Source organism: Eleutherodactylus coqui, chromosome 1, assembly GCF_035609145.1.
Source record: "Eleutherodactylus coqui strain aEleCoq1 chromosome 1, aEleCoq1.hap1, whole genome shotgun sequence".
Lineage (NCBI taxonomy): Eukaryota > Metazoa > Chordata > Amphibia > Anura > Eleutherodactylidae > Eleutherodactylus > Eleutherodactylus coqui.
This window is the reverse complement of record NC_089837.1, coordinates 430,050,802-430,065,851: the sequence shown is the minus strand read 5'-3', so window position 1 is coordinate 430,065,851 and position 15,050 is coordinate 430,050,802. Positions and strand designations below refer to the sequence as shown.

The 15,050-nt window shown below is 43.6% G+C and overlaps 1 protein-coding gene across 7 annotated transcripts in view; it reads left to right on the top strand.

Moving 5' to 3' along the window:
• Positions 1–15,050, top strand: part of ENOX1 (ecto-NOX disulfide-thiol exchanger 1) — a 550,861-nt gene that overhangs the window by 504,373 nt on the left and 31,438 nt on the right. For all 7 annotated transcript variants that reach the window (XM_066581809.1, XM_066581791.1, XM_066581817.1 and 4 more), the window contains one exon: positions 8,886–8,993. In XM_066581809.1, the coding sequence (XP_066437906.1) occupies positions 8,886–8,993 (108 nt within the window). The remainder of the gene's footprint in view (positions 1–8,885; positions 8,994–15,050) is intronic.

Sequence of the window (15,050 nt, the reverse complement as noted above, 5' to 3'; positions counted from 1 at the left end):
TGCTTTTTAATTCCATTTTTTTTTCTAGAGGCAAGCTTAACAAAAGCTGCAAGTCTGGCATGTTTTTTATATTTAAAGGAGATGTCTCGAGGAAGCAGTTAATTTTTTTTTTTGCCCAGTCCCCCCCATTAAACACACATTACTAAGCCCCCCTGTAAATGACATTTCTAGCTGGTTCGTACTTACCGTTCCAGCGTTTCAGCAAGTTATAAAAGTTTCCTCAAGATGGCCGCCGGCTCTTTCCCCGTCGCTCGCTGCAGCCCGACGTGCGCGCTCCCGAGACGCCGCCAGCTGTGTCTCCATGGCAACCGGACGCATCGCAGCCGCCGACCAGACGCCCCGCAGCCGCCGACCAGACAGCAGGTAACCGGCGCTAGCCCCCGGCTCCCCAGCGCTAGCTCCCCCGGCGCAGCGACAGCCCCCCCCATCGCAGCGACAGCCCCCCCGGCCTAGCGCTAGCTCCCCCGGCCTAGCGCTAGCTCCCCCGGCCTAGCGACAGCCCCCCCGGCCTAGCGCTAGCTCCCCCGGCGCAGCGGCAGCCCCCCCGGCGCAGCGGCAGCCCCCCCCGACCCATCACTTACCTGGGAGGCTTCTCGGGGCTGCTGGGCTGGGCTGGTCTTCTCCGCTGGGCAGCTCCAGTTTCTGCACCTTCCTCTAACAGAGGATGGTGCAGAATGGCCGCTTCAGCGCGCTCCCGAGCAGTGACAGCTCGTCTGCGCATGCGCAGAAGAGCTGTAGCGGGGAGCACACTGAAGCGGCTCGTGCTGAATGGAGAAGACCGGACTGCGCAAGCGCGTCTAAAAAAGCAAGCTGCCGGCGAATTTAGACGGAACCATGGAGACGAGGACGCTAGCAACGGAGCAGGTAAGTGGAATAACTTCTGTATGGCTCATATTTAATGCACGATGTATATTACAAAGTGCATTAATATGGCCATACGGAAGTGTATAACCCCACTTGGTTTCGCGAGACCACCCCTTTAACAGCATTCACCGTACAGTATAAAAAATGTGTTAAATTAATTCTGCAGGCCGGTACAATTATGTCAGTACCAAGTGTATATAGGCTATATTTTTTTCTAACTTTTTCAGTTTTTTTAAACTTTTTTTTCTTTTTTGGTCAACGGTTCTGTGGAAGTTTTTTTTTTTTGTTGGATTAGTTGAACTTTTTAATGTTAGTATTTGTTTATTCATGCGACGGTTTGATCACTTTCTATTACGTTTTTTGTAAGACAAGATAGGCAAAATTAGTCATTTTGGCCATGTCACCTGACAGCTGAGCACCTGCTCTCCCTCCCTGGCACAAGACACCCGCACCAGGCTTCTGAATATAGCCTAAGGCTGCACTCACATGAATTCAGCGCAGGGACCAATCAGGGGCAGCTCTCAGCTATTGAATGACAGCTGAGAGCTGCCCCTGATTGGTCCCTGCGCTGAGCCAATCAGAGGCAGCACTCACTCACCCATTCATGAATTCATGAATGGGTGAGAGCTGCCTGTGATTGGTGAGGGCTGTTACCAATCAGAGGCAGCCCATTCAGCAGGCGGGGATTTTAAATCCCCGCCTGCTGAATACTACTCAGAGCAGTTCAGGAGAACTGCGGGCCGTCCGCGGCTGAACTCCGGCTGCACGGACAAGGTGAGTATGTATGTGTATATATATATATATATATGTATGTATGTATGTGTATATATATATATATATATATATATATATAATTTTTTTTATTTTTTATTTTTTTTTACACATTTTTGGATGATTTTCAAGGAAGGGCTTATATTTGTAAGCCCTTCCCAAAAATTCATCCTGCGCTCGCCGGCAGCTCATTGCTTTCAATGGAGCCGGCTGTATTGCCGACTCCATTGAATTCAATGTGCTGGACAGCGCTCCTCTGCTCTGGCCCGTTTCAAAGGAAACACGGCTAGCAGCAGATTTTTCTGGTGATTTTTCGGCCCCGGTCACGCGATTTGCGGATGCGCACCTGTCATGCGATCCGCAAATCGCGGCAAAAAACGCCCATCTGACTGAGGCCTAAGCAGTATTTCCGCGTGCACATTTTTTGCTTCATGTACCGTTAGATGCATTTCTATTTTCTAACAGTAGACAAGCTATGATGAGGTTAAAAACAAAAACCACACAATACATTTTTGCATCGCTTACTAATTGTTCTCATCTATTAAGTTTTATAGCTTTGTCTGGTAACGCAGTAACATTTTTTTGTATTAGTTTGTGTCTTTTTATTGAATTCAAACCACAAGTTAACACTCGGAACGTCCTTAATAATGTATAGAAATGTTATTTTTTAATTTAATGTGCAATATCTTTTACTTGCACCAAGATACAAAATTAAATTCTCAATCATTAAATTGTAAGTTCTTTTGTGTTCTGTCTTCCAAGTTATCGTTTTAGTGAAACTGCCTGATAAAACGACCGCGATGTGCAGCAGAAGTACAAATGTCATGTCTGAGCGTGCTAATGAAAGGCATTCTGATTGATGGAGGCCTGTCATCGCCTAAAGATGCTCTTATCTTACTCCGCTTTATGTTGGTCCCACTTAATTTCTCATTAGGAAATAAATACATTGTGTTACATGTTAGTGAAAATAAGTCAGCCATGAAGAGTATTCTGTGGCGCATAGCTATATAAGAAGAGATACACAATAACTAACACAATCGCCACTCACAGTGTGACGATGTAGCATGCAGTATAGGGGGTCACTATGCTGTCCACGGGTGTTGCGTTTTAACACCACGGGAGAACACTAAAGTCACCGTGATTTTCCGCCATGAACCTATCATCATGATAGGTTCATCGCAGCATGCTGCGATTTTTATACGCGAACAGGAAATCGCGGCGGATTTCAGTTCACGTACATCGGGCTGCGCTTTCCATAGTTATCCTATGGAAAGTGTCTATTGCGTTAACCGCGTGTGGATTATGCAATGCAGAATCGCCCGTAGACAGGAGGCCTCAATCACACATAGCATGCTACTCCGATTGTTCAGCATACTCAAAAACACCTATGAAACCAGCCTGGAGACAGCGATGTTTGGTGGCATCGAAGGGGGAACCAAAGGCCATGAAGCCGCTACCCTTTTTTTTTTTTTTCAAACTGTATACTGAGTGGTGCCCAGCCCTACCAGAATAAGGGATATTGGCTGCTTATCTGTGCTGTAGAGACATTTGGGTCTTTTCTTCCCGCTGCCTGTGCTTAATGAGTGGCTTTTGTAGTTTTTTCTTTTTGTTAATACATATTTTCTGCCAAGCAGCCAAGCTACTTATTCATTTTATCACATTAGGAGGTACAGACCAGTGCCGGTGTGTTTTCTATCGAGAAAGGAATGGCTAGGTCCTGCTATTTCAACAAAAAACATGGATGCCAACCAGTGTTGGCATTTTATCTATTTCTTTGTATAGGGGGTGGAAGATTTAACTATCATTGCCATATAATGTTATACGCATGGTGTAAACCGCAGAACACGTGTCCAGTTCAGGCATGTTTCATAGTTGGTAATGTTATATCGTTCTTGTGAAAGGCATGGTCTTACGTTGTCACACAGCTGTATCCAGACAAGTAACTTGAGGCTTGTAGCTGAGTGGGCAATATGTCCTCACTGAGACCCCAGATGCAAAGATTGTTTCGCTTGTGAGGGCTTTCCAGGTCGTCAAGATGGAATGTCCACAATATGTGTTGATTGCTTCTATATGGCAACCTATGCGTGTCCAATATGGCGTGGGTCTCTTCAATATCCACTACTGTATGGCCCACATGTTGTATTTCCTTTTATAAGGATTCAATATCCTTTTATCAGAGGCTTAAAAGTGTTTAAAGAGGCCACCTATTTCCTGCCTAGTGAGCCTAGCTTTAGGCCTCTTTCACACGAGCGACAACGATATCGCTGTTACAAAATCGCAGCTTTTTACACACCATTTTGTAGCGTCCGTGATGCTTTTTTCTTGTGAAAAATGCTGCGTTGCTTCTGCTCGCGATTGCTTTTGTACAATAAAATCGCAAGAAAGTTTAAAGGAGTTTCTAATGTTAAAAATGTATTGCATAGCACGAAAATCACAAGTACGTGCTGTGTGATGCGTTAAACAAGGAGGCTTCACTGGGAAACGTGGGCTACAAAACATCGCAATCGCTGCAATATTCAGCATGCCACAATTTTTTTTTTCTAGCAACATTGCATCAGACAAAACATCGCTAATGCGAAGGAACCCATTGGAAACCATTAACTTCACATACATCCGTTTTGTTGCTTCGCTACCAAATCTTGTGATTTTGTAGCCCATGTGAAAGCAACCTTAAGGTGAGTTTTCCATTCCCAATCTCCATCAGATTCACGAGCCATGTCCTTGTTTAATGTCAAACCATAGGCCACAGGGCTCTTTTGGAAAGCTTGGTGGCAGGAACTTGTTTGGAAAGAGAAAGGAATTGGGGAGCCAGGAGGGAATGGAGCAGTGGTTACTCACTGTGCTGGTGGTGATCACCCCATTTCCATGGTGTAAAGGTGCAGATCTCTCGCCCTCATCCCAGCCAAACCGGGCATCCTGTGCTGGACCCCGCACCGTATGGTGAGAGAGTGTGCCATGTTGGGCTGCGACACGTGCTCAGGCCGATGGGGGGAAGACGATCGGAAAAAGTCCTCAATATTTCTTTCCACCTGCTCCTGCTGTGAAGCGGATGTTGCCTGGGGCTTTCTGCATCCCATCTCTTCTATGGGGGTACCAAAAGGTGTCCAGAGAGCTCTGCAGGGTGTTGCAGTGACTGCGGTATTCAGGAGCCCAGCAAGATTGCTGCTTTCTCTCCTTATAGGTAGGCCACTCCCCATGAAACATTGATTTATAGTCTGCATAAAGATGGTTTTCTACCTTCTACTGGAGATCTACTCTTACATGGAGCATTGCCTGAAGTCTCTCCCTCCTTGTTCAATTTCCTCAAGGACAATCAGCATTTCAATGAAACTATTTAAACAGCACTTTATATTTATCAGAACTTTACCTTGATGGTGCAGACCAATGGAACAAAACAAATTCATACATATAGGGGTGTCATCTGCTTCTGTAGTTCACTGACCTGGTCCTACTAATGCCTCGTGCACATAGGCAGATTTGCATTGCAGAGTCCGCGGTGGGTGTCCACCTCTGGATTCTGCAGCAAATACCGCCCCATAGCATGCTATGGCAAATCGTGATTTCATCTCCAGGAGCGGAAATCGATTGCTGCTAGAGATGAGCGAACGTACTTGTTAAGGGCGATTTCGCAATTGAGCATCGCTATTTTCAAGTACCTGTCTACTCGGGTGAAAAGATTCGGGGGGCGCCGGGGGTGAGCGGGGGTTGCAGAGGGGAGTGGGGGGGGGGGGAGATAGAGAGAGAGAGAGCTCCCCCCTGTTCCCCACTGCTACCCCGCGCTCCACCACGCCGCCCCCCGAATCTTTTCACCCGCGTAGCCAGGTACTCGAAAATAGCGATGCTCGATTGCGAAATTGCCCTTAAAGAGTACGTTCGCTCATCTGCGATTCTGTGCTGGCTACGCATGGCCGGCTTCCATTGAAGACAATGGAAGCAATCCATCCTGTGGCACGTCCGCAGTGAGCAATGCGGAAGTACCGCAGGATCCGCGCCATCGCCAGCGGCTACTGCGCATGCTCGACGGAGTGCCGCCCGGCACATATGCAGCGCAGAAAGAAGATGCCGGACAGGTATGCAGGGGTCACCAGGCAGGCACCGAGTTGAACTGCACTGCGGGAATCCTGCATTTGGCGTCCAACCCGCCTGTGTACAGGAGGCCTAAGGCCCAATATCCACAGGCGGATTTGCGGAATCCACACAGGTCACCGTGTGGGAGATCCGCAATTCAAAGTGCCCTTGAGGAAGCATTGGCATTCTCAACTGAATTAAAGCACGTGGATTTGATTTTTTTTTTTCCACGCGGATGAGCCACAGTGCATCCACGGACATCCATGCGGAAAAACCATTACATCCGCGATCTCCCACAAATGGTTTCGGCAGGTCTCCTGCTGCAGAAATCTGCATGTGCAATGCGATCCACCCATGGACATGAGGCCTAAGAGGTCATAGAAACAGCAAATTTGGCAGTTCTCCTCCTTTTGGAAGTAAACATTTCTCAAATTAAAGGTGCCTTCACAGTTGCGAGAAATTGCACATTTTTTGAGCGATGCGAGAGTGAGTGAAAACACAGAATTATGAAGCCAATAATTTACTTTTAATAATTTTAATAGTTTCATTCCTATTTGCGATGTTTTCACTCATGCGATGTGGCGTGGAAACGAAATTACAGCATATGCTATCTTTCTGTGTTTTGCGTTTTTTTTGTTTGTTTTTTTTTTTTTTTAAAAGCCTCCATATTTCTATATTGAGACTTTTATTGCATCGCAACGCACAAACTTGCACTCTTCATGCGATGCGTTTTTAACATTAGAAACTCCTATTGACTTTCGTGCTCAAAAGTCATGGGTGATGCAAGATTATTCTCAGGAAAAAGCATCACTGACGCTCAAAAATCGCGGAGACAAAGACGCAATTTTCTCGTGGCAAAATTGCTATGGCCGGTGTGAAGGAGCCCTGAAGTTAATAAACTTGATGTGATCTTTGCATTATAGAATTGGGACAACTCAGAACCAGCGAATGGACTTGTAACTTGTCAGTGCCAGGCTACGGACACGGGTGCATACATATGGGAATACGTTGTGCCCTGTTTATCGCCATATAGATGAGGGCTATTCTTTCACCTGGACAGGCTTGCTTGTCGTTAGTTCTCTTAGTAATAGTAGAATTTCATATATACACAGATTCTAGAAACCAAATGAATAATGAACCTGTGAATTCAGCTGGGCTTAGTATAGAGACAGTTGGTATTGGATAATTAGCGTTTGGATGGAAAGAAGAACGTTTGACATTTGCTGGAATCAGCTCGCGGTGATCGCTAGACGCTTGTTTTGTCAGCATTTTAGCATTGGAAGAAGAACTTGTGACTCAATATTTTATCAAAAGCTGGAGGATTGCTAGTGGCTAGCTCCTGCCTTCTGGTCATGCTCCTTAGTGATGCCTGCTGCTCCGGTCGCGCACCAGCACTTAGAAGCTGTGTAAGAAGTTGATGGGTAGCTGTCTGCTAAAGTAGAGGCTGTCTTGGATAATTAATTTGGACTTCAGGTATTAGAGAGCAGGACATGTGTTTAGATCTGACAATCTGCTAGACTTGCTTTTCTCTGCTAGATGTCTGGTTAATTCTGACCCCGTTACCTCTTCAGGGAAGCAGCTTCCAGTTTTCAGCAGGAGTATTTTCTTACTAAGGTTTTTGTCCATTTATCACCGAGACCTTTGTAGAGAATGCATGTATTGTTTAGCAGGCGCCGCTACATCCAGCGCACTTCTAGATGGATAGCAGAAAGAACAGTGAAGGGAATCTTACCAAACAGCTTACATATATTTCTGTTATTTCATAGTTAATATATTCTATTTAGCAATGCTGGCACAGCCGATCATCTGGTGGCTGCTGACATCGAGCCATGTTCAGGATTGTCTTTGTATAGTATGGTATACCTCTCAGTTGAGTCTATTTCAGCACATAAGAGATCCTACGAACGCATGGTGATATCTGTGGTTTTACATAGGACTGCTGCATTATCTTTGCTCAGAATATTTTTAGTGTATTAACATGAACGTCATTTTTAGAGCAATAGGCTAATCAGCATTGTTAATGTAGTAGCTGCAGCTGTTTCTAAAGTTGGCTGTAGTTTTAAAGACTATAGGTTTGATGACTTTTGATCAGTTTGTGTCCAATACGCAAGACCCCCACAAATCAGCAGAATGAAAGCACTGTGTCTTCTTTATTGTTTACACAGACACAGTGGCTTGTCTGTATGGGCGAATGTGCCTGGTACTGCAACTTAAGTCCCATTTAGACACAATTATCACTCCAAATTCGCTCAAAAGCCGTCTTTTGAGCAATAATCGTTGCGTCTAAGTGTGCGACCATCATGCACGTTCGTTCGAACGTTCTTCGTGGTCATTGATCGCTCATTTCTAGCCAGCTAGAAATTATCGATGAGCCTTATCAGCACCGCACACTGATATCTCAGCGGGCGGTGCTATTAGCATTCTTTCAGCTGGTATCCCGCTGGCAGTTCTCAGCGGGACACCAGCTGGAAACGCTTTGAACAATGCAGCTGTTTGCATATTCAAAACAGCTGCAGTGTTCTCTGAGCTATCGCAGCAGTGTCCTGCTCCACCTGCATAAGTCTTAAGTAGCTTATTAGCTACTTAGTTATGCAAAGATGATCGCTCAAAACTGTCACTTAAACTGTCGTTTGAGCAATTTTTGAGCAATCATCGCTCCATGTAAATGAGCCTTAAGTCCCATTAAATTCTGCTAACTTGCGGGAATTGCCGAGGTCTGACCTCGCCATAGGCAGATTAGTATTTAAATCCCTAAAAACATTGCCATCCAATTTGGCCCTTGTAGCTACAATTTTACAATACTAATTAGAAAAATGATTCTTAGACTCTACAGGTTAATACTACAATTAGAGCATTTGCTTGACTATTCCCTGAACAGAATAGGTATGGGGCGATACGAGGGTGCAGTAAAGGGCTCCTTCACACGGATGTATTTGTGTGCAGATAATAGCGCCTATTGATTTCAATGGGTTTGTCCTCACCTAACTGCTGAGCGCTTGCATTTTGTGCGAATATAATAAAATCCAAGGCAGGGGATTGGCATGCACAGTGCCGTGGCACACACTTGAAATAATTTGTATTGTATTTAAGTGAAGCGAATAAATAATTTAGGAAGCCATCAAAGTGTTGCATCAATTCGCAAAAAACGATAATGACTTTTCTGTTTGTGTTCTGGTTTGCAGCAATTAGTAGCAATGCAGGAGGAGTTAAACAACAAGAAGAGTGAACTAGAGAAAGCCAAGGAAGAACAAACACATGCACATGCCCTAGTGAATGTTCTCAAGGAGCAGGTGAGTAGAACCAGCCAGAGACTTGTGCCACTGAGCGGCAAATTGTACAAAGTCATTATTATGCTAAGTGTAACTTGTATTTTGGGACAAGTACTTGGATATGACAAGAGAAGCTATTTGTCATTGCAGAAACCTTAAGCTGAGCACACAGTCTAGCTGTCCGCATGTGGCCAAACTATGCCCGCTCACGGGGCCAATGGCTGTTCAATGTACTAGCGAAATCATGCAGCCATTAGCCTCCGTTGGTGAGGGGGCAGGTTTGTCCGTACGCAGCCAGCCAGATTGTGTGTTCTCAGCTTATTAGACAAGTTTATGTTGTAAAAGGAATCCAGCTATGTAAAAAAAAAATGTATTCCATCAGGTGTATGTGAGAAGTGCACCGCTGAAGTCAGCAATGACTGCATACTGTGTTTCATGATACATACGGCCTGTGGGCATCATTATGTGTTCCCACGCTTCTTATTTTTATCCTCTGCGCAAGTGAGGTCTATGTTTGCTTGGAGACTATTCCAAAATTAACACTTATGTCATACTAATTAATTTAGCTTCCTGTTTACTGGATTCTTTGGATTTCTGCAGTTATTTAAATGGTCAGCACTCTTTGAGACAACTTGTGTAAATATGGGGAGGAGGGAGCTGCTGTAGAGGCGAAAAAAGCAAAGAGATTCACTCAGATGTGGCTTCTACAGTTAATAGTAGGTGTCCACTGTAGTTTAGCTATTAAAATCACATATACACTGCTCTGTACTGCTGTACACTGGTCTCCATGGGTACTATAGAGTTAGGACCTCATTTTCCTGTTTTCTACATGGGCAGTGTATAGAACACCCCATATCTGCATGCAGAGATCCACAACAGTATCTGCAGCAAATCCACACATAATACATTTAGGGTTTGTTGCAGATTTTATTATAGACCCACGGCAAAGTTTGCTGCGGACCATCTTTCTTGTGTGGATGTACCCTTGATAAGAAGTAAAATCACCACGTAAGTTGTTGCCATAGCTGCATAGCCACTTAACAACTTTTTTCACAGTAATAGGGAATAATTGAACTTGCATTACAGCCGTGATTTCTTTGTCGCTTGAACCTACCAGCTAATTATTGTCTCCTCTGTATTGAGGGAAACATAATGCAAGCAGCAGATAGCAACATCATTCAATGATATGGCCTTCTACACATTAAAGGGATTGTCCCAGTTTATTATCTGGCTATTGATCCCTCTTTCTGCCCCCTGCTTCTTTTAAATTCCCACAATGCACCTGTACTTCTCTCTGGCTGCAAGTTACATGAACTGTGATGTCACGGCATCATGCTGGCCAAATGACGTCCCATATACAGTTCACATGGGCCTGGAGCTAATAGACATTGCTCTGTATACGGAATTGGCTGCTGTGGTCATGTTGATGTATTGGCACATCACTACTGCAGCTAAGAAAAACAAGGAGTAGAGTAGAGGAACACAGGGGCGACGCTGGAGCAGCTGGCGATTACTAGGTAAGTACTTAATCATTCTAAACTTGGGTGGGTTTAAAAATGGTCATGTAAAAATGGGGGATACTGCATCTCTGCCACCCAAGGGCTCACACCAAACTGGAGCCTTCCCCTGTATATGTGTACATGATAGCTTTTCATTCACTACAGACAGGGACATGGGGAGTGCTTCCATCATATATACAACAGACTCATAACTATGGTCCTACTAGGACAATAGACCTTTACCTGTAATACCCTACTCTTACATAGACAATAATTATAACCAAACTGTTAGAAAAACAGACATGGGTGCACATCCACAAATTATACATTTATCTATTGCTTCTCAGCATTATTTTAGACATGAGGTTCTTTGTTACACTTTGATCAAATTGTATAAGCCCTCTAGCCATGTCACGGTGACCTATTTTAGTGGGTCTCCATACTACTGGGTGCAGCACCACGTTGTCACCCCTACCACCACACCACAATACAGCACCCACATGAGGAGCAACCCAGTTGCCCAACAACACCATTGCTGTCATGTTCAGCCCCATTGCTCTGGGCTACACCATCCCACTGGATGCTGTACCGTAATAACCTGCTCTGCCATGCAGCATCACTCCAAGTGAACAGGCCTCTAGTGCTTACCTGTCCATTTGCACCCAGAAATGGTCTAAGAACTAAGTAGACAGTTGCCCTTTTTGCAACCTACTGCTCATTAAGTTGATATTGTTTATGGAGCATAAACATAGGAAATCTGATTTTAAGCATATAGTTACTTCTGAATACAGTTTATCAATACTTTTGGTAAAAAGTTGAGTAACTTTGTAGACAATATTATTATTATTGAAAACATATTTTTAAGAAGCCTGTTGGCGCATCCCTAATGCCCGGCTCACACAGAGCAGTTAAGTGCAATTTTTCAGACTTATATTGATCTATGGAGGAACACTGGGAGCTTTAATCTCGGAGGGCTGCAGATCTGTGAATACAGCCCTGGACTGTAATACAGGCTATAACTTAGGATCAGTATAAAATAAGGAACTTTGTAAATACAAAAGTGGTATTCACTGTTAAACTAAAGGTCCATGTAAACACAAAGATGATCGCTCAAAATTCCTCAGAAACAGACAGCTTTGAGCGATCATTGTCCATTAGCAGCTAATTAACATCATTTGCATGTTAATCAGCTGCCAGGAGATATATTTACAGAACAGCATCCATTGTTCTGCCATGGGGCTGTCAGCTAATAACTATGTTATCAGCGCTGCCCACAGAGAACTTAGCATGCAGTCCCTCTTATCAGAGACGATGGCTTTTAAGGCCCATTTAGACAGGAGGAGTGTCGGGCAAACGATGCCCAACACTCGTCCCCGCACATACTAGCGTCCGTGTACCTGCAGGAGAGCTAGTATCGCTGGCTCACAGCAGCATAAACGATGGACGATGAGTTGATCATTCAGTGTGCTACAGAATATTTGCAGGTTCCATTGTACGTTAGGGCATCACGGTACTGTCCGTTAGGGGTTAGTGTACATTTTTGTAAGTTTGAGCGTTATATGTAATATATATATACACACTTTAGTGTGCTACAGAATATTTACAGGTTCCGTTGTACATCACGTCACTGTCCGTTAGCGGTTAGTGTACATTTTTGTATATATATCTACGTTAGTGCGTAGATATTTATTATCTATCTATTTCATAAGTTCTGTCAAGTTAGGGCATCTCATATTATTGAATATATTTATCATTTAGTGTGCTGCATGTTCTATACGCTACGTCACATTAAAAAGCAGTGTCGAAGGGCCATTTTTTTACAGTTCTCTTTTATAAAGTGGCCTATGGCATATTAAATGCTCTGCCCTGACTGATTCAGAAACCGAGACAGACGCTTTTTCAGATTTAGCTTTCGTCATGAGTGACCGCAACAGCGCTTCCGATAACTCTTGTAGGGCTGTCAGCAGAGACCTACAAGGAGAATTAGCAGGGCCCAGTAGCGCTGCAGCGCAGGAAATACCAGTTCTTCCAATTGAAGTCGCCAGCCTTGTGTGGACAACCACCACATCATTTACCCACAAAATGGCTGACTTCACCGCCACCCTAGGAATAAACTTGGATGATCTTGGATGATCAACTCTTAACGGACATAGTCCACAAAACAAATCTGTATACTAGAGAGAATATTTCTCAGCATCCCTCTTCGATACGCCAAAAATTGGAAGCCCACAACCCTGTACGAATTTTAAAAATTCTTGGGGCATACATTAAATATGGGAATTGTCAAGAAGCCCACGATTAATCCTTTCCAATCCAATTTGTATCCTGGTTTTCCTAGGGGGCTTACTCTTTTTCTGCTGTTATACAATGGTGCTATCTGCTGGCCTAAAGCCAGTACTGCATGAGGTGACACGTTTGATAGCCTCCGACAGCAGAGAGGCTGGCAATATACAGTAAGAGAACCGCGACGGACGTCTTCTAACATCGGAGCTGTGCAGCCTTAAATCATAATGTCTTCAGACGTCAAACAGTGGATTGGAAAGGGTTTACTGGACATCTAGTACCACGCATGCCACCCCTGTGTTCTCTGCACTAATGCCCAGACACCGCTATGAAGAAATATTACGATTTCTTTACTTCAATGGATAATCTGCAAGCCCTTCCCAGAACACATCCAAATTATAATCGTTTATTTAAAATTCAGCAATTAATCAGATATTTAAATGAGATATTTAAAACTTATTACACCCCAGAAAAAACCTTGGCATAGATAAATCCCTAATGAGTTTTAAGGGGAGACTTCATTTCAAGCAATATATTCCAACTAAAAGGGCGCGTTTTGGAGTGAAGCTTTATAAACTTTGTGAAAGTGTGACAGGGTATACCACCTCTTTTAGAATTTATGAGGGTAGGGACGGTAAAATCAGTCCTCCACGGTGTCCCCCTAATCTGTCTATAAGTGGGAGCTAATCCAGCCCTTCCTCCACAAGAGGTATCACCTCTACGCAGATAACTTTTATACAAGTGTGCCTTTGTTCAAACTCCTGCACACATCAAACACCAGAGCATGTGGGACAATCCGTAAAAATAAAAAGGGCTTTCCACAAAGGCTGGTGGGAAAACAAATTCTGAAGGGAACATCCTACTTTTTTCAAAGTGATGAACTGATGGCAGTCAAATATAAGGACTGAAAAGATGTGTTTGTCCTCAGTACAGTCCATACAAATGCCACAGAGGCCGTTAGGGAGAGAGGTTCGGCATCCGGCAAGCAAAAGCCAGCATGCATAATAAATTACAATAAATTCATGGAGGGCGTTGATTTAGCAGACCAGGTATTGCAGCCATATTTGGTTTAATGGAAAACAAGATCCTGGTATAAAAAAGTGGCCGTATACCTCATTCAAGTGTCCGTATACCTCATTCAAGTGGCCGTATACCTCATTCAAGTCTTGACTATGAGGAAAATGTAATTGCACACCTCCCCTTTCAAACTGAAGACCCCCGACTTTGTCAGGAATCTGAAGATGTCCGAAGACTAACAGAAAGACATTTTATTTGCCGAGTTCCCATCACAACCAATAGGACAAATCCACAGAAAAGATGCAGAGTGTGTAGCAAACAAGGGACACGCAGTGATTCTCGCTACTATTGCCCTAAGTGTCCTACAAAACCTGGCCTCTGCATCTCCCCATGTTTTGAGAGATTCCACACTCTCCCACATTAATTAAAATTTTTTTATACAAATCTCAAGAATCACAGGTTTTTTTATTTGCATAGTATTATAAAATCATCGCCTGTAACTGTGTGAAATTGATACTTTTTCTTCTAGGCCCTGATACTTTTTGTTGCAGGCCCTGATTCTTGATAAAACTGAATATCACAAGGCATGAACAAACATGATGGTTTAGCATATTTTAAATGTTACAAATTCAATTTTTTTCATAATCTAAACTTTCTAAATTTTCCCATAGATGAATGCATTAAGGGGTTTATTTCCCCTGCTACTCCTTTTATTTTGAGCCCTGTCATTCGCCCACACATAGGCTTATGGCCACAGTTGTCATATTTCTAAATACAGGAGAACCAGGGGCATCAGTTTTGGTGTGCATGTCTCTGTTTTCATGTAAGCTGTCTGAAAAAAATGACTTTAAAATGACACATTTGTCAAAATAATCAAAATTGTATTTTTTTCCAACTGGTTTGCATAAATTCACTCAAAAACAGGCGGGTCGAAATGCTTACCATTCCCCTAGATGAATGCGTAAGGTTGTCTAGTTTTTAAAATGGGGTCATTTGCTGGGGTTTTCTCTTGTTTTAGCAGCGCAGTGCTTCTACGAGCGTGCAATGGGGCCTGGAGGATTCGCCAATAAAATTTGTTTTCTAAATGCTCCCGGGTGCGTGTCCCCACACATAGGATCATGGACACAATGGGCATATTTCTAAGCATAGACAGGGGCATTAATATTGGGGTGCATAACTGTGTTTTCATGTGTGCTGTCTGAAAAAAATTACTTTAGAATGACACATTTGTCAAAAAATTTAAAATCGTAATTTTTTTTCCAACTGGTCTGCATAAAAT